The sequence below is a fragment of the Schistocerca gregaria genome, chromosome 9 (assembly GCF_023897955.1).
Source record: "Schistocerca gregaria isolate iqSchGreg1 chromosome 9, iqSchGreg1.2, whole genome shotgun sequence".
Classification (NCBI taxonomy): Eukaryota; Metazoa; Arthropoda; class Insecta; order Orthoptera; family Acrididae; genus Schistocerca; species Schistocerca gregaria.
Genome location: NC_064928.1, coordinates 213,266,130 through 213,292,939, shown reverse-complemented (window position 1 = coordinate 213,292,939; position 26,810 = coordinate 213,266,130). Strand labels below are relative to the sequence as shown.

The following is a 26,810-nucleotide window of genomic DNA, read 5'->3' as shown; positions in this document are numbered from 1 at the left end:
CTTCTTTTGCCTTTTCCTGACAGGTTAGCATTGTTATAAGGGTTAGGCAGTTTTGTTGGTATCTGGTGGCTGTATTGCTTCCTGATGCCATCAGTCTTCTTGGGACAGAATGCGTGTAATCCATCTGTCTATCTCTAGAGAAAACGTGTGCTCAAGTGAGAGAACGTTTGCTAAATGTTCGACTAGCGTTTATCTGTGGTTGGTTGTGGCTATCAGTGCGACATTTACCTAGTTGAATGTGGGAAACCCGCCTGAAAACAACATCTTTGCAGGCTGGCTCACCAGCTCACATCGTTAAGTCATTGACTGCCACAGACAAGCTCTCTGCATTCTGTGCTGTAGCTGCTTTTGTTATGGCTGCACTGCTCGCATGTTCTGAGGGACGGCGTTCCAGCCGATATGAAACAGTTATCATCCGAGTTTTCGAACTACTGGGTGGAAAAATTTGATTTTTGCACATCTTATAGTCTGAGATCTTCACTCTATGAACGACTTAATTTCTCTGTGTTATATGCCATATTTACTGTGTTGCATCAAATTGATCATAAGACTGCGCGAAATTTTAAAAAATTTTCAAAGGTAAAAACACATTGCACTAAATGTAGGTAAGATATCTAAATTTCATCTAAAATGGAGAGCTATTGAATATCTCATTTAGTTCTTGAGTTTTTTTTGTTTTTTTTTTTTTTTTGTATCTGAGGGATTGTAGAGCTCAGTGAGCCCATTTGATTTCATAGCTTCTCTTACAAAATGTGAAAACTAAGACATTCCTTTTATAGAATAGAATTATGTGCTATGTATTTTACTGTGTTATACATAATTTCCTTGTACATCTTAGTTGTAGTTGTTGTAGGCTTATCTTCCTTGTTGTTGACACAACAGCCCCGAAGTGCATACGATATAATAATTTTCAAACACAACGCACGACTCACCGCCTTCTAATAAGCAGTTTGCGTGAGCGCTGCTATTTAGAAAAGAAAACATGCGTATTCTTACGCAAACTGTAATTATTAATATGGGTCTCAGGGGCTACTGGTTATTTATGTACCAAACTACACAAAGATTAACAGCGATATTGCTGAGTTCATTGAATGGAATGATTTTCAATATTTCTTGTTCATTGTTCGCAAGGCAAAACTGGAGAGAATCTCATCTGCCGTTAAGCGGCCAAAATGAAACATACTGAACGCATTCAGTGCTGTGAATTTTGGTAAATGAAATATATCACTACTCTTTTTAGCTTTGAAATTAATGAATGATCAAAATTGAGAAGTCTCTCGTGTTTACATTTAATAACATGAATCGTCAGCATAATGGCCGACCAAATCCTGCTAGGAAAGAAGAGCTCCCCGCATCTCGAGCTTCTGAAAAAAAAAAAAAAAACATTTTTAATTATAATTAATGATTACTATCATGAGAGGTGCCCACTAAGTCAATAGTACACACTTTCTAATAACAATTTCTATTATATTTTGCAAAAATACAGAAAAACTTACATTAATTATTATCCAGCACTACACTGGCAGCCTACCTCTATACGAAACAAAAAGGAGAGAGTTCAATGACAGCATTGTCTCTGATCTTCATGGCCTATATTACACAGAGATTATGCAAAAACCGTGTTTCGTTAATTACATCGATATTTGAGTTTTGATAATAATAACTTACATTATTTACTATTTGTTATACGTTGCGCAGACGTACTTAGTATTTAGTTAATTTATGGTTCACACGTCACATAACAAAAATTTCTTTTCCCTTTCTCTGAACGTCTATTTACGTGACGTACCGTCATGACTGCCAGAAGAGTCTTTGCTCTCTAAGGGGACTCATGGGTTTTTGAAAATTACAGTGTGCCTCTTATTCAATGGTGTCCCACTAAACAGAATGGCACCTCAGTGACAGCTTCCAGTTGCTGGCACCTCCTGGAGGCAGTACAATGGAAGTATGTCCTCCAGCATACAACTTGTCGCAGATCGTCTGTCAGTTCATCCTGAAGTCAATCGAAGTGGGCTGTTCTCTCGTGTCTAGCCGTTCTTCTAGGCTGAAGTTGCCTCACCAGGGGCCACCTCCAGCTGGTTGGGCTCCGGTTCCTCTTCCAGGTGGTCAAATGGGGCCGCATCCGTGCAGTACAGCCTATTCGCCCACAAGCTGAGCGCCACCAGTTCCAGCAGGGTCAGCACGTTCACCCCCACTGTGGACAAAAGGGCAGAAATCCCACACTGACACAAGTTCGTATCACAAATGGCTCGACAGGCTGAAATTTTAAGTGCGCCACAGATGCTTGCCACTAGAAGTGAGTTGTGTAAAAGATCAAAACACTTTCATGAGATTTGTTCAACTCAGAGAAAGCATTGAGCACTGTCATTTGTGCAAAGTATTTGACATCTGCACAAAAATGAGTATACATTATGGAGTGAGAAGGTTAATATGCAATACATCCAAGAATTCGTAGTGAGTAATTACAGGATGGGGATGGAATGTTATGAAACTCACTGACTTATTCAAGGCTGTAAGACGAAAATGTGTAAATTTACAAAAAAAAATCGACATTGCTTGATAATTAATAATTAAATAAGTAGGACAATATTTTGTAACATGCAACTTACTTGAAAAGCTCAAATTTTCGTTCTGTTTGCCACATCTACTGAGAAAAAGTACAATAAAGAATATGCACTGCCTGACCAAAAATAATTAAGTAGCCAGAACACGTGTTTGGATGTCAATGTAACTTCACACAGGTACATACCATCGATAGGTGTGTAAATGATTAGAATTTCAATTCTCTGTGCCATGAAGAATGGCCACCAGAGTGTCATAACGTTGTTCATGTTTGGTGTTGTGACCAGGCCTGGTAGGGTATATAATGGGCGTGAACAACGTCAGATGCTGAATGACCACTTTGGAGGACACATGTCACATGCTCGTGTGATACAGCATAGTCAGCACCTGATAGAGTTTGAAAGGAACCTCATTGTGGGTCTCCATTTGGTCGGGTGGTCGAATCATGAAATATTCAGATTTAATTTTATCCATATTTTGGAGCTTCAGACGTGACTGTACTCAATACACTGGAGGTATGAATTAAAAAACGCCTTCAGTCAAACTTTTTCCTGTTTTGTTCAGTACACGATGCATTTCGGACCTTGTGGGTCCACCTTCAGGTGTAACTCGTCTTAATACATGCTTTATTTGTTCTCTAGAATGAGATGAAATGCTTATTCTTGTCACGAAAAGGTTTGATGCTAGGTTATGAATTTCGTAAGTCAGACGCAGAAAGTATGTGCAAAATAGAGGAAAAGATGAATAGTGTAAACCTATCAAATAATTCAAGAAAAACGTTTTTAACGTTTTAGCAACAGCATAAATTTTTATTCCTCGATCGTTTTCAAATATACCACTTCATTCAAGAGGAACAAACGCATGCCCCAGTTGTTCTGCCTGTCAGACATTGCACAACATACGTTGGAAACGAAACATGTCATCAACACTCTATAGAACAAATTGGAAGTATAACATGATGAAGCCACTGGCAGATCACTAAATCTATTAGAACAACTGGAGATATACCTCCACAAAATCAAAAAATCAGGATCGATGTTAAATGAACAAATAGATTTCTCAAGCCACAGCTATTTCAGTAATTTTAAAAATCTGCTCTAAAGTTATTTCCTGCATATGTCAATTGTTTCCTGCATATGTCAATTGTTTAGTAATTATATCTTTAGTACTATGAAAAATTCATCTTGGGCCACACTATGTACAAAAACATCTGTGAAATGTTTACAAAAATGTGTTTGCAAATGTGCTTCTTGAATGAAGTGATATGTTAGAAAACGGTGGAGGAAAAAAGAACTTACGCCGTTGCTAAAACGTTAAAATGCTTTGCTTGGATTATTTGGTAAGTTTACACTATTCATCTTTTCCACTATTTCGGACATATTTTCCGTGTCTGACTTACGAAATTCATAACCTAACGTCAAACCTTTTCGTGACTGGAATAAGCACTTCATCTCATTCCATGTTCCATACATCATCCTAAACCACTGGACCAATTTCAACCAAACTTGGTACACATATCACTTACCGTCTAGAAAGGATCGCTGTGTGGGTAAGATCAAGCAACCTCTCAAAGGTGTGGGAGTAGAAGTGAAAAATCAGTGTAGCCCACGATGAGTGAATTCCCATATTTTAGTATTGGCGAATCAGAGCCTTTAGTGAAATGCAACAATCTTTACACGTAATTTCAAAGGTTATCGAAACTTTTTCTCTCTGAGAACCCCCATAAAATGATGAGAAGTTTATTTGTTACTACATTTTAGTTGTTCACTCAGTAAAACTGACGCATGAAGCATGACATTTTAATTTATTAGACCCTACTTTTTTTACAACTAGTTGTTTTCGTGACACATTTGGCAGACAATATTTACGTATACTACTGAAACTACCAGAAAAATTAAATCGTTGTAAGACAGATCGCTCAGGAGATATGCGTCATAAACACTGAGATGCACGAGAAACTACCACATCATGCAAAATTTTAATTTATTACCTTTATACAAATAACTGTATTCACAAAACATTCCGTAGATGGTAGTCACAAATACCATTAGATGTACGTGCATTCACACTTAAGTGCTAGGCAGAGCTTGGGACTATTTGTCTACCACTCCACTCTCTAAATGCGCATGGGAAAACTAAACTCTTAAATCTTTCTGTACGAGTTCTGATTTATATTTTATTATTATGATGATCATTTCTCTGTGTGTTGGTTGGTGACATTAAAATATTGTCACATTCAGAGGAGGAAGTTGGCTCGAAGAACGAGGTCCCATGGCATAATTGATGCCTCACAACGGGACCACAAGTAAGGGCAGTCGCTGCCTGATGCAGAGACATCGGCGCAGACACGCCCTCAAGATGTTCCGCACACCGCCGCTGCCGGAGGATTGCTTGAGTCCGAGCGCAGCGACGTTCAGCCGCAGACCGCAATCACGGCTTAGGACGACTGCGTCCTCTTATTTCAGATTCGGCATCGCGAATTGTATTACAAGTCACAACCGTATAACAAGTCATAACTTGTATAACAAGTCATGAGTCGAGACTCTTTCTGTATTGAATGCAGGTATATCAAGTCAAAAAAGACACAGAGTTCAGCGGCGTAACAAATACATATGAGGCATAACGTTGAATCAATGACTGGAAAGCTTCTTTGGAAGGGCGTTCAGTTGCTCTGTCGTGGCCCTCTCAGTGTCATTTACCTTTAAGCACGGTTTTAATTGTTGTGAAGATCCAGAAGTCTCATGGTACTAAATATGGTAAGGCTGATGTGGGCAGACAGGAAGTCTTTTTCCAGTCAGAAACTAAAGAATCGACAGTGAGGTATGGCACGGAGCGCTGTGTTGATGAAGAAAAAAGCCTTTGGCCCATTTTTCTGCTCTCTTTCTCCATACATAGTTACGCAAATATTGCAGTACGCCCTTGTAAAATTCGGCTTTCACAGTTGCTCCCCTTGGAACGAACTATGATCACATTATGCCCTCAATATCGAAAAAAACCAACGAACATGACTTTGATATTTAAATTTGGCTGACGTGCCTTTTTATTTCTAGGATACCCCCTGTTTTTTTTTATTGAGAATTGTAAATTTTGGTCTCAGGATCATACCTATAGACCAGCTACAATTTTGAACATGAAGTCCAGATGCGAATGCAAACGACCCTTCAACTCAGTGCAAACTGACGTACGATTTTCCTTCTGCTCATCACTCAAATGTCTGCGAACAAATTTTGCACTCACTCGTCTCATTTGCAAATTATGGGTTAAAATGCTTTGCACGGACCCGTGCAAGGTGCTAACTTCTTCGGTAAGCTCTTGATCAGTTATTCGCCTGTCTAAACCGACAATTTTTGCTACTTTTTGTGCGGTTTTTTCTGTTTTTGAGGTTAATCTAGCTCCCGAACGCTCCTCCTCTCGTACCGACTCATTTCCACTTTTAAATCGCTCATCCCACATGTAAATAGTCTTCAGAGTTACAGCATTGCCACCATAAATCAATTTCAACACTTCATTAGTTTCTTTAGCACTCTTTTGCAACTTTAAATGTAACTTAATGTTCACGCGTTGTTCTAAATCCAAGATGAACGACTGACACGGTATTCACAATCTCATTCTAGCATCACTGGATATTGAGTCTCAGAACGCGTTCCAGCTTGTCGATGCCTGTTTCAGCGGTTCAGGCTGTCAGGAAACTATGTCAGATGGTTGCAGCGTCAGCAGTTACTGCTAAGAAAATTTGTTCGCCGTATTTTTCGATCATACCACGTAGCTTCCTGCGGACATGGTTTGTTTCCAAGTGTTACAGATTGTTCAAGTTTTAATAAATTGACTTAGTATTTGTGTATGTTGCAGAACCCATTACAGTGCCGACGCAAATACCTTTAATGTATTTTCGTCCGGCGCTGTAGTTCCTGTCTGAGATTTCAAAGTTGATCCCCATTCTGCACCCTCGCTGTCACCCAGAGGATCGAGTTTGGTGTCGTTGGATGTCCCCTTTCAAGACGAAAACCTTTTGCACTACTTGACAGTTGCCAGGGACCAGAGACAGTGCTTGACAAGAATAATCACAGAGAATGATGGACGAAATGAAACTCAATAGATACGTAATAGAGGTGGAGCGCTGTATTTATAATGAAAAATCGACCATATTTCACCTCATGGGAAAGCAGAATAACAGAGGCAAATAACGTTCAGGTCAGACTCCCAACATAAAGGTCCATATCGGACTCTCAGTGAGAAATAAACCCTACCCGGGCACTAATGCACATTTTCCACCTGCTATTCATGCTGGTTACCACATTGTAGAGGAGCCCTTAGGGGATATTGTCCCAGTCATCTCTCAAAGTGGCTCTTGGACGCTTGGTGCAGGGGTTTCGTTGAGAACACGCCTGCCAAGAGAGTCCCAGGAAGCCTCTATAGGGCTTGGGTGCGGAGAGTAACCGGGCCGGTCCATATGTTGAAATCTTCAGTTTCCAGTGTGTCTGATACCTCAATGGTGCAGTGTGGGCGGGCACTGTGATCCATAAACAGGAAGTCGGGACCTATTACACCCCTAAACAGAGGGACTTGATCCGGAATAATCTCCATGCAACACCGCTGTGCTGTGATGACAAAGATAAGCAATGGTGTTTGGCCTTTGTGCATAATGCCTGCACACACTGTAACACATAGGCTGTACCAAAGACTTTCATAAATATTCTGTGATGTGTAAAGTGTTCCTGTCTCTCTCTACATTAACTGGTGACCGGAATCACGTGCCACAGTGAAGCGAAATTCGTCGGAGAACATCTCTCTGGACCACTGTTGCTGACTCAAATTAACATGCACCCTGCACAAACGAGCCTCGCCGCAATGGTAACACCGGTTCCCGTCAGATCACCGAAGTTAAGCGCTGTCGGGCTGGGCTGACGCTTGGATGGGTGACCATCCAGTCTGCCGACCGCTGTTGGCAAGCGGGCTGCACTCAGCCCTTTTGAGGCAAACTGAGGAGCTACTTGATTGAGAGGTAGCGGATCCGGTCTCGGAAACTAACATAGAGCGGTGTGCTGACCACAGGCCCCTCCATATCAGCATCCAGTGCCGCCTATGGGCTCAGGATGACACGGCGGCCAGTCGGTACCTTTGTGCCTTCGTGGCCTGTGCTGGAGGAGCTACACAAACGAACCCTTTATGGAGGATGGCATGGTTGAAGTGGGATGCAATTAACAGACTTCTGAGCATACAAAACCAGGAGGATTTAATCGCAGCGAAATGGTTCTGGCAGAGATAAGCGTGCCAGTATTGGTTGTAAGGTCTGGAAGAGGAACGTCTATTTCTTTTCGCCACTAGTGCTATGTGTCGATTCTCTTGCGGTGTGATATTCCGCCTACCGCCAGTGGCATGTTTTCGCATGGCATTTCCACCGTTAACGGCCTTTTCCAATCCAAATACGACAGTTTTGGACACATCCATGACCGTGGACGCAGTAGTGGCACTTTGACCGACTTTGATCCGTCCAGCACAACAGCCTTCGTTCAACACTTTTTTTTTTTTTTTTGGTCATCAGTCTACTGACTGGTTTGATGCGGCCCGCCACGAATTCCTTTCCTGTGCTAACCTCTTCATCTCAGAGTAGCACTTGCAACCTACGTCCTCAATTATTTGCTTGACGTATTCCAATCTCTGTCTTCCTCTACAGTTTTCGCCCTCTACAGCTCCCTCTAGTACCATGGAAGTCATTCCCTCATGTCTTGGCAGATGTCCTATCATCCTGTCCCTTCTCCTTATCAGTGTTTTCCACATATTCCTTTCTTCTCCGATTCTGCGTAGAACCTCCTCATTCCTTACCTTATCAGTCCACCTAATTTTCAACATTCGTCTATAGCACGACATCTCAAATGCTTCGATTCTCTTCTGTTCCGGTTTTCCCACAGTCCATGTTTCACTACCATACAATGCTGTACTCCAGACGTACATCCTCAGAAATTTCTTCCTCAAATTAAGGCCGGTATTTGATATTAGAAGACTTCTCTTGGCCAGAAATGCCTTTTTTGCCATAGCGAGTCTGCTTTTGATGTCCTCCTTGCTCCGTCTGTCATTGGTTATTTTACAGCCTAGGTAGCAGGATTCCTTAACTTCATTGAGTTCGTGACCATCAATCCTGATGTTAAGTTTTTCGGTGTTTTCATTTCTGCTACTTCTCATTACCTTCGTCTTTCTCCGATTTACTCTCAAACCATACTGTGTACTCATTAGACTGTTCATTCCGTTCAGCAGATCATTTAATTCTTCTTCACTTTCACTCAGGATAGCAATGTCATCAGCGAATCGAATCATTGATATCCTTTCACCTTGTATTTGAATTCCAGTCCTGAACCTTTCTTTTATTCCCGTCATTGCTTCCCCGATGTACAGATTGAAGAGTAGGGGCGAAAGGCTACAGCCTTGTCTTACTCCCTTCCTAATACGAGTACTTCGTTCTTGATCTTCCACTCTTATTATTCCCTCTTGGTTGTTGTACATATTGTATATGACCCGTCTCTCCCTATAGCTTACCCCTACTTTTTTCAGAATCTTCAACAGCTTCCACCATTTTATATTGTCGAGCGCTTTTTCCAGGTCGACAAATCCTATGAACGTGTCTTGATTTTTCTTTAGCCTTGCTTCCATTATTAGCCGTAACGTCAAAATTGCTCTCTCGTGCCTTTACTTTTCCTAAAGCCAAACTGATCGTCACCTAGCGCATTCTCAATTTTCTTCTCCATTCTTCTTGTAAGCGGCTTCGATGCATGAGCTGTCAAGCCAAGCTTATTTTCTCCTCATAAAAATCAAAGAATAACTACATTTTACTTATTTTCTCCTTATAAAAACCAAGAATAAAAAATTATCTTGTTGGATGTTTTTCCTTTCTTTAACATTTGTACCATTTATTAGGATAATACCTCAATACGTGTGTATGTATATTTCTTTGTCAAAGCAATTTTTTTAACATTTGTACCATTTGTTAGGATAATATTTGAATACTTGTGCATGTATATTTCTTTGTCAAAGCAATTCTAGGAAATAATTCTTATTTGTTAGTGTAACAATGTTGAAATGAGTGTCTCGAAACAAAAACATTTTACTTGCGTATGATATTTAGAAAATGTGTTAGGAATAGATTTTACTCAATTACTACATATATAAAAAAATATTTCTAAGAAAATCGATGTGAAAGACTCCTCACTTCCGAAAACAAACTTCTTAAAAAAAACTTCACACATAAATAAAGAAAGAAAATAATTAAATATTAATAATAGCATAAAAATATTCTTCTCTTGTCATTTTTAATTATAATGTGGAAGAATATAAAAATATAAATTAGTAATACAAACTAGCATAGAACAGAATAACGTGGCTGAACAATACGCAACAAAATTTAGATAAATTAGAAAATTTTTGACTGAATTAGACAACGATTCAATCATTGCCAAATTCAGTGCAAAAATTAAGTTCGAAGGGTGGTGATATGTAAGGTGTCAGGCAAATCCAACACATTACATGAAAACCCTGACATAATAAGCAAATCTACTAGTATGTCACATAGCTCCGAATAAATCGTGACATTAAATTAACCAAAGTAATACAAGTAGCGAGTGAGCAAATGGAATGCCACAGACTAACACAAGAATGCCTAAATGCATGTCGTACCTTCCCACCGTGAGGCAGACGCAGTTCCGAGGGGAGAAACGAGGACAGAAGCCGAGAGCAGAACCGTGTTAAGCTAGATAAGGGAGGGGCTGGGCACCCACGCTGCGAGCCTACCTGTACGACTATACAACCCGCACGTTTTAGCGTGAGGCTTTTTCGCGTCTCAGGTATGTCAAGGACAACCCCCAGCCCATGTTAAAAGCTAGAGCCCTCCAGAAAAGCAGTATAGATCTTACGATAACACAAAAAGGGCCACTACCACCCGCAAGTTTTAGCGTGAGACTTTTTCGCGTGTCTGTTACATTAGGACAATCCTCCAGCCCATGTTAAAAGATAGAGCCCTCCAGAAGAACAGTATAGATCTCACGATAACGCTAAAAGGACCACACCAGCTGCAGGTTTTAGCGTGAGACTTTTTAGCGTCTCTGTTACGTTGCAAACTTTAAAAACATTGCCCCACCACGAAAAGTATAACGTTTCTCATTGGATAGACAGAATTTTTGTAGGCGGAGCTTAAGGTTAACATTGAGACCCTGATTGGTCAGATGAAAACTTAGCCAGATAGTTTTTTTAAACTAACTTCGGTAAATTGTAGTAAGGAGAAGTTAGAGGAGAGTTAGTTCCGAGACGGCGGACTGGATGGCTGCTGCGCCGGCCGCTGCCGCCCTGACGCTGCCTAAACACCGACAAGGTAATGAACGCACGCGATGCCGCATTTTTGAGCGCATAAGGCTTCACTCAGAACTGCAGAAGACTCATCTGTTACACCCCTTTTTTGCGTAATACTAGTGTCGATCGTTAATTAAAACTCATGGTGTTCACATTTGCCACTTGAAGTAAAGATCTGAAACGCGTTGATTTTTCTATTTTATAGTTATTGAGAAGCCACATCAGCCACTGTAATTTACGACAAGTTAGATAAGTTATTAAAGATAATTGAGGGTCACTGTAGACCATTTTGATAGTTTTCTCTTTTGTGAAACTCAATTTATCCTAGTTTATAGATGTGATACGGCATAGGTCATCCTTCGATCGATTGTAGAACTTGGAAACCCATTCAGGGAATATTCGTTCACATTTTTGGTTGAACGCAGTTGGTTTTTACCATCCTGTATTAAAACATTTCCTTTTACCAATAGTGCAATTTATAAACGATGTTTTGTGATTAGAATAAATTTCCAATGGTAAACTTAACTGCTTTTTCGACGTTATTTTACCAGCCAACTAAAATAGGAAAGCCTTGAACCCTTTCCACTAAATTTTGTTAGTATTAAGATTCTTTTACAGGGAGTGCAGTGGAGCTGGCGCTGAGATCATTTAGTATTTGGTTATATCATCGCTAGTCTCACTGAACTCTTCTGAATTCTACATGTCATGTGTGGTCTGGCGTCTCCTTACTAGCAACAGGTCCCAGGTTCAAACAAGTTAATTCCCTAAAAAACACGCTCAGAGCGTCGTTGCGCGAAAGTGGTAGGGAGACACGATATAGAACAATCAGACACCACCATGAGTGTTTAGAAGCTCTTGCCGTCTTCGGAACTGTGTGGATGACGCTTTTCCAAAAGTCAGATGGTATGTCGCCAGACATATATATTCTACACACCAACGTGAATAGTCTGTTTGTTGCCACTTCCCCTAATGATTTTAGAAATTCTGATGGAATGTTATCTATCCCTTCTGCCTTATTTGACCGTAAGTCATCCAAAGCTCTTTTAAATTCCGATTCTAATACTGGATCCACTATCTCTTCTAAATCGACTCCTGTTTCTTCTTCTACCACATCAGACAAATCTTCACCTTCATAGAGGCATTCAATGTATTCTTTCCACCTATCTGCTCTCTCCTCTGCATTTAACAGTGGAATTCCCGTTGCACTCTTAATGTTACCACCGTTGCTTTTAATGTCACCAAAGGTTGTTTTGACTTTCCTGTATGCTGAGTCTGTCCTTCCGACAATCATATCTTTTTCGATGTCTTCACATTTTTCCTGCAGCCATTTCGTCTTAGCTTCCCTACACTTCCTATTTATTTCATTCCTCAGCGACTTGTATTTCTGTATTCCCGATTTTCCCGGAACATGTTTGTACTTCCTCCTTTCATCAATCAACTGAAGTATTTCTTCTGTTACCCATGGTTTCTTCGCAGCTACCTTCTTTGTACCTATGTTTTCCTTCCCAACTTCTGTGATGGCCCTTTTTAGAGACGCCCATTCCTCTTCAACTGTGTTGCCTACTGCGCTATTCCTTATTGCTGTATCTATAGCGTTAGAGAACTTCAAACGTATATCGTCATTCCTTAGAACTTCCGTATCCCACTTCTTAGCGTATTGATTCTTCCTGACTAATGTCTTGAACTTCAGCCTACTCTTCATCACTACTATATTGTGATCTGAGTCTATATCTGCTCCTGGGTACGCCTTACAATCCAGTATCTGATTTCGGAATCTCTGTCTGACCATGATGTAATCTAATTGAAATCTTCCCGTATCTCCCGGCCTTTTCCAAATATACCTCCTCCTCTTATGATTCTTGAACAGGGTATTCTCTATTACTAGCTGAAACTTGTTACAGAACTCAATTAGTCTTTCTCATCTTTCATTCCTTGTCCCAAGACCATATTCTCCTGTAACCTTTTCTTCTACTTCCCCTACAACTGCATTCCAGTCGCCCATGAGTATTAGATTTTCGTCCCCCTTTACATACTGCATTACCCTTTCAATATCCTCATACACTTTCTCTATCTGTTCATCTTCAGCTTGCGACGTCAGCATGTATACCTGAACTATCATTGTCGGTGTTGGTCTGCTGTCGATTCTGATTAGAACAACCCGGTCACTGAACTGTTCACAGTAACAGACCCTCTGCCCTACCTTCCTATTCATAACGAATCCTACACCTGTTATACCATTTTCTGCTACTGTTGATATTATCCGATACTCATCTGACCAGAAATCCTTGTCTTCCTTCCACTTCACTTCACTGACCCCTACTATATCTAGATTGAGCCTTTGCATTTCCCTTTTCAGATTTTCTAGTTTCCCTACCACGTTCAAGCTTCTGACATTCCACGCCCCGACTCGTAGAACATTATGCTTTCGTTGATTATTCAATCTTTTTTGGCAGTCCCCTCCCAGAGATCCGAATGGGGGACTATTCCGGAATCTTTTGCCAATGGAGAGATCATCATGATACTTCTTCAACTACAGGCGACATGTCCTGTGGATACACGTTACGTGTCTTTAATGCAGTGGTTTCAATTGCCTTCTGCATCCTCATGTCGTTGATCATTGCTGATTCTTCCGCCTTTAGGGGCAATTTCCCACCCCTAGGACAAGAGAGTGCCCTGAACCTCTATCCGCTCCTCCGCCCTCTTTGACAAGGCCGTTAGCAGAATGAGGCTGACTTCTTATGCCGGAAGTCTTCGGCCGCCAATGCTGATTATTTATCAAAATTTAGGCAGTGGCGAGGATCGAACGCGGGACTGAAGACGTTTTGATTACGAATTAAAGACGCTACACCTAGACCACGGATACACTGTACTGCGTGTAATGTGGAATGCTAATAGGGTTCATCCACTGGCTTCTTTACATTAATACGTCCCGCCCTCTACATTTCCTTTTGCTAACATTGGTTGGGTGTTGTAAAGCGAATTGATGGCCGTTCCGGAGGAACAGCAGTTCCTTAGCAGCTGCCGTGAACTGTCCCGGGTTGTATGGCATGGTCCATGGAACTCTACTATCCATGACGTTTTCGTCCAAAGCTACGTTGGACATCTTCAGAAGTGCTCCTGGTTGTGATGAGACTTGCTGACAAGGTGGCTGTGTTTACATGGCACCTCTGAAGAAGTCCAACTTAGCTTTGGACGAAATGTCAGGGATAGAAGAGTTCCATGGACCACGGCCATACAACCCGGAAGAATTCTCGGCAGCTGAAACATCCGGTCGTGAAAGACTTCACTGTATGTTTCTTAGCAGTTGTAAAGTAGTGTACACTGAGGCAGTATGACGCACACAAAAATACAAAAGGGCAGTGCATTAGCGGAGCCGTCATATGTACTCAGGAGATTCAGGTGGAAAGGTTTCTGATGTGATTACGGCCTCGCGATGGAATTAACAGACTTTCAATGCGGAATGGTAATTGGAGAAGCATGGGACATTCCATAAGGGAATTCAGTATTTTGCGATCCTTGCCTGGGGTATGCCGAGAATACCAAATTTCGGGCATTGCCTCTTTCCATGAACAATGTAGTGGCGACGGCCTTCAAAAAAATGGTTCAAATGGCTCTGAGCACTATGGGACTTAACTTGTGAGGTCATCAGTCCCCTAGAACTTAGAACTACTTAAATCTAACTAACCTAAGGACATCACAGACATCCATGCCCGAGGCAGGATTCGAACCTGCGACCGTACCGACCGAGCGGTTCCAGACTGTAGCGCCTAGAACCGTTCGGCCACTCCGGCCGGCCAACGGCCTTCACTTAATGACCGAGAGCAACGCCATTTGCGTAGAGTTGTTAGTGCTGACATACAAGCAACAATACGTGACATAACTGCAGAAATGAGGGACATACGAGGAACGTATCCGTTTGGACAGTGCAGAGGAATTCGGCATCAGTGAGCTGTGGCAGCAGATGACCAAAATGACTGCCTTTTTTTCTAGTAGCATGACTTCGCCTACAGCGTGTTTCATGAGCTCGCGACGATATTCGTTGGATTATAGATGACTGGAAAACCGTGGCCTGGTCAGATGAGCCCTGGTTTCATCTGGTAAGAGATGGTTGAAGGATTCTAGTGTGGCAGAAACTATACGGTGCTATGGACCCCAGTTGCTAACAAGGCACCGTGTAAGCTGGTGGTGACTACATAATGATGCGGCCTGTGTTTACAGGGCCCAACTGAACCGATAACTGACTGGTTACTTGGACACCATTTGCAGCCATTCATGAACTTCATGTTCCCAGACGAAAATGGAATTGTAACTGGGCCACAATTGTTCACGATTGCTTTGAAGAACATCCAGGATGATACAAGTGAATGATGTGGCCGCCCAATGTGAATCCTAATGAACATTTACAGGACAACCGAGTAGTCAGTTTCTGCACAAAATCCTCCACTGGCTGCACTGTCGCAGTTATGGACGGCATTAGAGGCAGCTTGGCTCAATATTTCTACAGAGGACTTCCAACGACTTGTTGAGTCCACGGCACATCGAGTTGCCGTACTACAAGGGTCACTCCAAAAGAAATGCACACTATTTTTGTAAAAATACAGTTTTCATTCAGCATGTGTGAAAGTGTGTAGATACATCCTTCCCGCTTGTTTTCAAACTTAGTTCAACCTGTTCCCGATTGTGGCGCCGTCACAGCATGTCTTCAAGATGGCTGCTACATTTGAAGTTCGTCAGAAGCTACGTGCTGTCATATAATTCCTGTGGTGTGAAAACGAGACAGTGGGAAACATCCACAAGAGGTTGAAAAAGGTATATGGAGATGCTGCTGTCGATCGCAGTACATTTAGTCCGTGGGCAAGCAGGTTACGTGATGAAAGTGGGCACGGCAATATTGAGGATTGTCCTAGCAGCGGCAGCCCTCGTACTGCACACACTCCAGACAACGTGCAGAGAGTTAACGAATTGGTGACTGCTGACAGGCGCATCACAGTGAACGAATTGTCACGCTACGTTAGGATAGGGGACTGAAGTGTTTGCAGAATACTGGAAGTGTTGGCATTAAAAAAGGTTTGTGCCAGGTGGGTTCCCAGGATGTTGACAGTGGCTCACAAAGAAACAAGAAAAACGGTATGCAGCGAACTTGTGGAACAGTACGAGAATGGTGGAGATGAATTTCTTGGAAGAACTGTGACAGGTGATGAAACATGGCTCCATAATTTTTCACCAGAAATGAAGAGGCAATCAATGGAGTGGCATCATGCAAGTGCACCCACGAAAAAAGATTCAAAACCACGCCTTCTGCTGTAAAAGTTATGGCTACGGTGTTTTGCGATTCCAAAGGCTCTGCTTGTGGACATCATGCCAAGTGGAATCACCATAAATTCTGATTCATATGTGACGACACTGAAGAAACTTCAAGCTCAACTGAGTCTTGTTGGATCACATCGGCAAAAGCAGGATGTTTTGCTGTTGCAGCCGCTCGGTACTAGCCGAGAGGTCTAAGGCGCTACAGTCGTGGACTGTGCTGCTTGTCCCGGCGGAGGTTCGAGTCCTCCCTGTGGCATGGGGTGTGTGTGATTGTCCTTAGGATAATTTAGGTTAATTAGTGTGTAAGCTTAGGGACTGATGATATTAGCAGTTAATTCCCATAAGATTTCACACAAATTTGAACATTTGCTGTTGCACGACAATGCACGGCCACATGTCAGTCAAAAATCCGTGGAAGCGATCACAAAACTCGGAAGGATAACACTGAAACACCCGCATCACAGTCCTGACCTGGATCCTTGTGACTATCATCTCTTTGGGAAACTGAAAGACTCTCTTCGTGCAACAAGGTTTGAAGATGATGACTCCCTTGTGCGCGCAACAGGTTGGTCCAGAATTGTACCGTGCGGGTATACAGGCGCTGGTTCCAAGATGGCGTAAGGCGGTTGAGAGGGATGGAAATTATGTGAAAGGATGTATCTACACACTGTAAACGTAGAATAAAACATGGATTTAAAAAAAAAAGTGTGTGCGTTTCTTTTGGAGTGACCCTCGTTTTTGATGTTGTGGTCTTCAGTCCTGAGACTGTTTTGATGCAGCTCTCCACGCTACTCTATCCTGTGCAAGCATCTTCATCTCCCAGTACCTACTGCAGCCTACATCCTTCCGAATCTGCTTAGTGTATTCATCTCTTGGTCTCCCTCTACGATTTATACGCTCCACGCTGCCCTCCAATACTCAATTGGTGATCCCTTGATGCTTCAGAACATGTCCTACCAACCGATCCCTTCTTCTAGTCAAGGTGTGCCACAACTCCTCTTCTCCCCAATTCTATTCAATACCTCCTCATTAGTTATGTGATCAACCCATCTAATCTTCAGCATTCTTTTGTAATACTACATTTCGAAAGCTTCTATTCTTTTCTTGTCTAAACTATTTATCGTCCACGTTTCACTTCCATACATAGCTACACTCTATACAAATACTTTCAGAAAAGATTTCCTGACATGTAAATCTATACTCGATGTTAACAAATTTCTCTTCTTCAGAAACGCTTTCCTTGCCATTGCCAGTCTACATTTTATATCTTCTCTACTTCGACCACCATCAGTTATTTTGTTCCCCAAATAGCAAAACTCCTTTACTACTTTAAGTGTCTCATTTCCTAATCTAATTCCCTCAGCATCACCCCACTTAATTCGACTACATTCCATTATCGTCGTTTTGCTTTTGTTGATTTTCATCTTATACCCTCCTTTCAAGGCAATGTCCATTTCGTTCAACTCCTCTTCCAAGTCCTTTGCTGTCTCTGACAGAATTACAATGTCATCGGCGATCCTCAACGTTTTTATTTCTTCTCCATGGATTTTAATACCTACTCCGAACTTTTCTTTTGTTTCCTTTACTGCTTGCTCAATATACAGATTGAATAACATTGGGGATAGGCTATAACCCTGTCCTACTCCCTTCCCAACCGCTGCTTCCCTTTCATGCCCCTCGACTCTTATAACTGCCATCTGGTTTCTGTACAAATTGTAAATAGCCTTTCGCTCCCTGTATTTTACCCCTGCCACCATCCGAATTTGAAATAGACCCTCGTATGTCGATAAAAATGAGGTCCAAAGCGATACTTGGAGGTACAATCTCAGTGAATTATGACCATTTTTGAATCAGATTTATAGTTTTCCAGATATTTCAAATGCTCAGCTGTGTGTACAGGGAACCCAATGCGCGTTTTTCCAGTCGCGATAACTGAAAGCTCCTCTTCCTGCACTCCCCTTCCCAAAACAAAGAAAAGGCATTAGTGGGTACTGACTGCGGCTCCAGAAGGAGGGCGAGAAGGCCCCAGAGCAGGGGAACAGCGCCGCGACGCTGTCTGCTGCGGCACCCTGCAGCTCAGCCGCCAGCATGGTGAGTTCGAGCGCGAGGAACTTGTGCGAGGCGTCGCCTCCACCAGGCAGCTGCAGGCGCGCCAGCAGCTGCACCACCATCTGGGTGCCCCAGCCCGCCACCAGCACAGAGCCCACCTGCACGGGCTCCATGTACGGCCACACCCTGTCCAGCAGCCTCTGCAACACACCGTGCACCGTGGGCTGTCGGATGGATTGTTCGGGGGAGGAGACCAGTCAGCGAGGTCATCGGCCTCATTAAATTAGGGAAGGATGGGGAAGGAAGTCGGCCGTGCCCTTTAAAAGGAAACATCTCGGCATTTGAACAATACCTGAAGGAAACAAAACCAGTCTGGAAATCGTAAGGAAAGTTAACGATTTTAAAAGGAAATGGAAAAGATGAGAAAGAATTTGTTTGATATGTCATCATGTACAATACTTTCATCATTAACATTCTTGAAGTGCTGGGAAAGGAGAGGACGTTCTAGGATGAAGCATTTGGAAGACACCGAGAAGAGGATAGCATGTGACAGTTACACAGAAATGAAACAAACAGCCGATGACAGAAGAGAGTAGTTCCATAGACAAGGCATTAGCCTCTAGAATATGCAGTACACAATGTTGGAAGCTCCGAGAGACAGTCTGCAGACTATACAAGCTATCCACGAATGAAGTGGCTTACAAGGAGCCTATTCTCGAGTAGTTTTCATCAATCTGGCATCTGTACGAGGTGAGACTTAAGAAAGAAGTTGAGAAAATCCAATGCAGAGCGGCGTGTTTCGTCACGGGGTAGTTTAGCCGACGCGAAAGTATTACCGAAATGCTCAATAAACTCCAGTGGCAGAAGCTACAAGAGAGCATCACGGAGAGGTTTACTCTTGAAATTTAGAGAGAATATTTTCTGGGAAGAGTCTGACAACATGTTACCTCCTCTCGCAAAGTGAACACAATGAGAAAATTCGAGATGCTAGAGGTACGAGGGGGAGTTGGAAAATAAGTTTCCCCTCTCGATTGTGGGCAGAGTTGTGTTGAGTTGGGTTGTTTTGGGGGAAGAGACCAAACTGCGAGGTCATCGGTCTCATCGGTTTAGGGAAGGACAGGGAAGGAATTCGGCCGTGCAGTTTCAAAGCAACCATCCCAGCATTTGCCTGGAGTGATTTAGGGAAATCGCGGAAAACCTAAATCAGGATGGCTGGATCTGGGATTGAACCATCGTCCTCCAGAATGCGAGTCCAGTGTGCTAACCACTGCGCCACCTCACTCTGTCCGATGGGCAGTGAAAATCTTGTACGGTAGGTGCTCTGCAGTATGTAAGTACCCTGGTGTACAAAATTAAAAGGTGGGTAACATTTACTCTAATGATGTGGAGAAATACTGGAGAGAAATAAATGAAAATAGGTATGGATGTGGTTTATTGTATGACAGTCATTTGTACAAAACAACAGTTCAAACGCTATTGGTTAGCATGAGTAATGGTTAAGAGTCCAATGCAGTCCACAACATAGGTTGCAAGAATACTGTGAAAACGTGGCTACTGTGGTGTTTGGTCGCCTCAGACAGATTTTTTTTTCTTTATTGAGTTTCATTTGCCCCCGAAGGGGGCGTGCCGGCAGCAGCTTAGAGCGCCGCTCTTCAGCCTACAGAATTTGTTTTAAAAAGATGAAGATAATAAATAATAAAAGCAGACAATAAAAACGGTGACTTAAATAGTAAAATGGCTGTATATCATGGAACTTAAAACATACAACAAAGGGTTGATGATGCTAAGAAAATATATATGAAGCAGACAGGTAAAAGAATAGATAAACAATTAAAAATCACAGCGACAGTCTGGTTTCTGTTCACAAGAGATATAAAATTCACACCCAGTGACAGCATGGTTTCTGTTCGCAACACTTTGGAAAGACGAACAACACTCGACATTCACTTGAATACTGCACTAAAAAGTTGGCACAGATATGATATACCACAGCCAAGGGCAGATGGGGGGGAACCTGGACAGATGATGGGATAGGAAAGGAGGGGAAAAGAGGAAAAAACGTAGTGTGGGGGGGGGGGGGGTAGGAGCTGATGGAGGATGAGGACCCATAAGAGGGGGGTGGGTGCTGGGCAGGTGCAACAGGGAGTGGGGGGAAGGCAGAGGAGGGGAATACAAAATGACTCGGGGGTGGTGGGGGTGAGAGGAAGCAGAGAGACCTCAGACAGACACACAGCATGCACTACAAATGGCCATACTGTTTACAACGAGTTCAGGAGTGCCTGTGGAAATCGCACCCACTCCTCCTCTACAGCAGAATTGTTTTGCATTGGGTGTGGCATGTTGCAACTGCCCTTCCAAGAGTATCCCAAACATGTTCAGTACGGTTCAGGTCAGGTGAGTTAGCCAGCCAAGTCGTATAGTGAATGTCCCCGTTCTGGTACCAACTGCTGCGGGTTTCGAATCCGCTCCAGATGGGGTGGACCTCGATTACCACTAGAAGTCTCTACAACCGTCGCGCCATCAGCAGTGCCTGTGCACATTCCTGGCCTGTGTATAACGTGAGGGCGCCATGGTGGAGCACTTGGTCCCAGCAACCAATAGCGTATCCTGTATATAAGCGCCTGCCTCTCACTCAGCTAATCAAATCCTAGAACACCATGTGCTCCACCTCCCCTACCGCATCCGTCTCCCCTCCTTCACCTGGAACCTCTATGACCTTATTCTGTTCCCACACCTCCCTCTTTTCCTGGAATGGATACGGATCCTCTACACCTCCCGCAAACTTGAATCCCCTCACCCGCTCGTCTCTCCCATCCTCTCCCACCCCGTCCACTGCCGCACCAGCATTCCCACATGCCACCTGCACTCCATCTCTCCACTCTCCATACCCTCGCCCAAGATGGCTTCCACCAACTCCCCCTCCCTGATGATGCCCTCATCCCCTCCAACTACCTCTCTTACCAACTTCGATCCTCCTCTACCACACCCTGTGTTTTTCTCCCGAGGGCACCCTCACTCCCTTCTCTCCCTCCTCCCTTCCACCCTTCCGGCTTTCCATACCCCCCTACCTTCTTTCCTCTCCCTCCCATCTCCTCTGCCGCTGGCATCTCCACACTCCCCTCTCCCTCCTCCCCCCTTCTTTCCCCTTTTGGCAGGTCCCCAGAGTCGCACACGTATAGTGAACTTTCGCGCGCCAGAGATCGTCGCCTAGTGTTTGTATGTGCCGTTGTATTCGTGCTCAAGTGTCACAGTGTTTATTCATTTGATCTCCAACTTTCGAGTGTGCCATCTGTCATCTCTGTGCGTCTCCATGTGTCTGAACATTTTTATTTTGGATTCTGCGCCCGTGAACGGCTCCGTGTGTTTTAATTTTGTATCTCTACGTTTGTATATCCACCCTGTCTGTTCTGCAATTGTCTCCTTTTGTATCATTGATTTTATCTGTGGTCGAAGAGCTGCGTAATATGCCGCTCCTGGCCGACCTGTATCAAGTGTGAACTTAACAATAAAGAAAAAAAAACTCAATAAGCAGTCTGTCATTCGTGTGAGCCTATCGACATCTCGCCTACAGACAGCGTGTTTACCGTACTTTGTTTTCGTTTGTGAGTGGACGTTGTGGATCCGTTTGGCTGTCGCTTGTGACCTCGTTGCTTCTTGCGTGTTGTCGTCGCAAGCTCTTGCTCGGTCGTCCATCGTTGTTCGTGTCCGTCCTTTCCCGTTCGTTTGTTTCTTCGCGGGCCGCTCCCGTTTGGTCCGGCCGCGCTTCGTTCTCGGAAACCCGCCACGCGCTTTGCAGATATTCACTAACCACGTGTGCTCTATCTGGTTTTGTTGATCATCCATACAAATGTACTGAGGCCAGCAGCACCACTGAAAGGTCAAACATAGCGCTCTAGGATCTCTCGACTGGACCTCTGGGCACTCACAGAATTAACACATGTAGTGGTGTGCGGTTATGATGCACGATCCCTTCCCAAATCAGCAATCTCCATCACCATATGTGTCCCTTTGCCGGATGTTGCAGGGATGGCATCGTGTCCGAAATTCTCTACTTATGAAGACTCGCCCAGACTCAAGTTATAAACTATCTGGACTCAGCCATAGGCCGGCTGGAGTGGCCGAGAGGTTCTAGGCGCTACAATCTGGAACCGCGCGACCGCTACGGTCGCAGGTTCGAATCCTGGCTCGGGCATGGATGTGTGTGATGTCCTTAGGTTAGTTAGGTTTAAATAGTTCTAAGTTCTAGGGGACAGATGACCTCAGAAGTTAAGTCCCATAGTACTCAGAGCCATTTGAACCATTTTTGATTCAACCATAAAGGGAACATTAGCCCACTGTAGCTGTGTCCAATGCCTGTGTTGTATGCACCATTGTAAATGCTCTATTTTGTGGGAGGGTGTGAGTATGATGGACATGGTTGCCTTTCTAGTGTACAGCCCAGTCTAAATATGGAGCCTTCTGGCAACTACCTTCTTGGTTACTATGGCAGCAGCAGGGTCACAAGAGATTTGTGTGGCTGAAGGCGTCCTCTGGCACTTCGCCGAAAGCACGAAATTCCAGTCGTCATTGACTGTTGTGGCTCTCAGGCACCCTTATCTGATAACTGTCGCACTGGTTTTAAACTGTTTCCACAAACTTGAGGCAAAACTTGGTGCTACATCCAGTTCTCTTGCGCCCTTAGCTCGGGACTGCCCTGCCTCAAGCCTCCTATGATTCTCAATCTCATATCGTCGTTTAAATGATGAGGTGTACTCATTTCACCTGTTGTCGTTGTTGTGGTCTTCAGTCCTGAGACTGGTCTGATGAAGCTCTCCATGCTACTCTATCCTGTGCAAGCTTCTTCATCTCCCAGTACCTACTGCAACCTACATCCTTCTGAATCTGCTTCTGTTGGTCTCCCTCTACGATTTTTACCCTCCATGCTGCCATCCATCAGTAAATTGGTGATCCCTTGATGCCCCAGAACATGTCCTACCAACCTATCCCTTCTTCTAGTCAAGTTGTGGCACAAACGTCTCTTCTCCCCAATCCTATTCAATACCTCCTCATTAGTTGTGTGATCTACCCATCTAATCTTCAGCATTCTTCTGTAGCACCACATTTCGAAAGCTTCTATTCTCTTCTTGTCTAAACTATTTATCGTCCACGTTTCACTTCCATACATGGCTATACTCCATACAAATACTTTCAGAAACGACTTCCTGACACTTAAATCAATACTCGATGTTAACAAATTTCTCTTCTTCAGAAATGCTTTCATTGCCATTTCCAGTCTATATTTTATGTCCTCGCTACTTCGGCCATCATCAGTTATATTGCTCCCCAAATATCAAAACTCCTTTACTACTTTAAGTCTTCCATTTCCTAATCTAATTCCCTCAGCATCACCCGACTTAATTCGACTACATTCCATTATCCTCGTTTTACTTTTGTTGATGTTAATCTTATATCCTCCTTTCAAGACACTGTCCATTCCTTTCAACTGCTCTTCCGAGTCCTTTGCTGTCTCCGACAGAATTACAATGTCATCGGCAAACCTCAAAGTTTTATTTCTTCTCCATGGATTTAGTACCTACTCCGAACTTTTCTTTTGTTTCCTTTACTGCTTGCTCAATATAAAGATTGAATAACATCGGGGAGAGGCTCCAACCCTGTCTCACTCCCTTCTCAACTACTACTTCCCTTTCATGTCCCTCGACTCTTATAACTGCCATCTGGTTTCTGTACAAATTGTAAATAGCGTTTCGCTCCCTGTATTTTACCCCTACCACCTTCAGAATTTGAAAGAGAGTATTCCAGTCGACATAGTCAAATCCTTTCTCTAAGTCTACAAATGCTAGAAACGTAGGTTTGCCTTTCCTTAATCTAGCTTCCAAGGTAAGTCGTAGTGTCAGTATTGCCTCACATGTTCCAACATTTCTACGGAATCCAAACTGATCTTCCCCAAGGTCGGCTTCTATCATTTTTTCCGTTCGTCTGTAAAGAATTCGCGTTAGTATTTTGCAGCAGTGACTTATTAAACTGATAGTTCGGTAATTTTCATATCTGTCAACACCTGCTTTCATTGGGATTGGAATTATTACATTCTTCTTGAAGTCTGAGGGTGTTTCACCTGTCTCATATATCTTGCTCACGAGATGGTAGAGTTTTGTCAGAACTGGCTCTCCCAAGGCTGTCAGTAGTTCTAAGGGAATGTTGTCTATTCACGGGGCCTTGTTTCGACTCAGGTCTTTCAGTGCTCTGTCAAACTCTTCACGCAGAATCATATCTCCCATTTCATCTTCATCTATATCCTCTTCCATTTCCATAATACTGTCCTCAAGTACATCGCCCTTGTATAGACTCTCTGTATACTCCTTCCACCTTTCTGATTTCCCCTCTTTGCTTAGAACTGGGTTTCCATCTGAGCTCTTGATATGCATGCAAGTGGTTCTCTTCTCTCCAAAGGTCTCTTTAATTTTCCTGTAGCAGTATCTATCTTACCCCTCGTGGGATAAGCGTCTACATCATTACATTTGTCCTCTAGCCATCCCTGCTTAGCCATTTTGCACTTCTTGTCGACCTCATTTTTCAGACTCTTGTATTCCTTTTTGCCTGCTTGCTTTACTGCATTTTTATATTTTCTCCGTTCATCAATTAAATTCAATATTTCTTCTGTTACCCAAGGATTTCTACTAGCCCTCGTCTTTTTACCTCCTTTATCCTCTGCTGCCTTCACTAATTCAACCCTCAAAGTTACCCATTCTTCTTCTACTGTATTTCTTTCCTCCATTCCTGTCAATTGTTCCCTTATGCTCTCCCTGAAACTATGTACAACCTCTGGTTTAGTCAATTTATCCAGGTGCCATCTCCTTAAATTCCCACCTTTTTGCAGTTTCTTCAGTTTTAATCTACAGTTCATAACTAATAGATTGTGGTCAGAGTCCACATCTGCCACTGGAAATGTCTTACAATTTAAAACCTGTCAGTATCTCCAGGCTTCTTCCTTGTATACAACCTTTTTTTATGATTCTTGAACCAAGTGTTAGTTATGATTAAGTTGTGATCTGTGCAAAATTCTACCAAGCGGCTTCCTCTTTCATTTCTTACCTCCAATCCATAGTCACCTACTGCGTTTCCTTCTCTCCCTTGTCCTACTACCAAATTCCAGTCACCCATGACTATTAAATTTTCGTCTCCCTTCACTATCTGAATAATTTCTTTTATTTCATCATACATTTCTTCAATTTCTTCGTCGTCAGCAGAGCTAGTTGGCATATAAACTTGTACTGCTGTAGTAGGCGTGGGCTTCGTGTCTATCTTGGCCACAATAATGCGTTCCCTATGCTGTTTGTAGTAGCTTACCCGCACTCTTATTTTTTTATTCATTATTACACCTACTCCTGCATTACCCCTTTTTGATTTTGTATTTATAACCCTGTATTTACCTGACCAGAAGTCTTGTTCCTCCTGCCACCGAACTTCACTAATTCCCACTATATCTACCTTTAACCTATCCATTTCCCTTTTTAAATTTTCTAACCTACCTGCCCGATTAAGGGATCTGACATTCCACGCTCCGATCCGTAGAACACCAGTTTTCTTTCTCCTGATAAGGACGTCCTCTTGAGTAGTCCCCGCCCGGAGATCCGAATGGGGGACTATTTTATCTCCGGAATGTTTTACCCAAGAGGATGCCATCATCATTTAACCATACAGTAAAGCTGCATGTCCTCGGGAAAAATTACGGCCGTAGTTTCCCCTTGCTATCAACCGTTCGCAGTACCAGCAGAGCAAGGCCGTTTTGGTTAGCGTTACAAGGCCAGATCAGTCAATCATCCAGACTGTTGCCCCTGCAACTACTGAAAAGGCTGCTGCCCCTCTTCAGGAACCACAAGTTTGTCTGACCTCTCAACAGATACCCCTCCGTTGTGGTTGCACCTACGGTACGGCTATCTCTATCGCTGAGACACGTAAGCCTCCCCACCAACGGCAAAGTCCATGGTTCATGGGGGGATCATTTCACCTAAAGAAACAGAAAAGACATAACTTTATTCGCGGAAGGCAATAACAATTTCTACTGTACTGCAGAGCGGGCGTAGGTCGTAGCTACATAGACTTTTATACCTACTGCTGGCGTTGGGTTGCCCACACGAATTCGTAACCTTATCTACGCAATGTCAGAGGCACACTGTTTTCATATGACACCCACACTCCTAGCTTTGTGTGTTTTTTTCGGAGAAATGAGGGAAAATGGTACCCGTCTTTTAATTATGTCTACCAGTGTATTTGTTAAAAGACGCCTTGCTGTACAACATGAGCTGTACGTAAAAATATTTATTTGCCAGACCAGTATTCGAGCACACAGCTTATCGGCAGTGGCAACTGGTACAGCAGACAAACAAATAAATTAAAGAAGAAAATAATCTCCAACAATGTCATCGCTACCAAAGTTGCAAATTGAACAATTTAGTTCCATTGGACAAATGAGGTTACTTCCTGGAGGTATGCTCCACGTTTCTAACTAAATGAAGGGCAGTTTGTTTTTTGCACACACGTTTCACTTTTTTCACTTATTA

At 43.1% G+C, this 26,810-nt stretch overlaps 1 protein-coding gene across 1 annotated transcript in view; it reads right to left on the bottom strand.

Annotated features, from left to right (window-relative positions):
• Nucleotides 1-1,497: 1,497 nt before the first annotated feature.
• LOC126291829 (organic solute transporter subunit alpha-like) overlaps nucleotides 1,498-26,810 on the bottom strand; it is a 72,798-nt gene continuing 47,485 nt past the window's right edge. The window contains exons 6-7 of the mRNA XM_049985527.1: nucleotides 18,200-18,452; nucleotides 1,498-2,194 (exon numbers count right to left, since the gene is read on the bottom strand). Of these exons, the coding sequence (XP_049841484.1) occupies nucleotides 2,040-2,194; nucleotides 18,200-18,452 (408 nt within the window). The 3' untranslated portion in view covers nucleotides 1,498-2,039. The remainder of the gene's footprint in view (nucleotides 2,195-18,199; nucleotides 18,453-26,810) is intronic.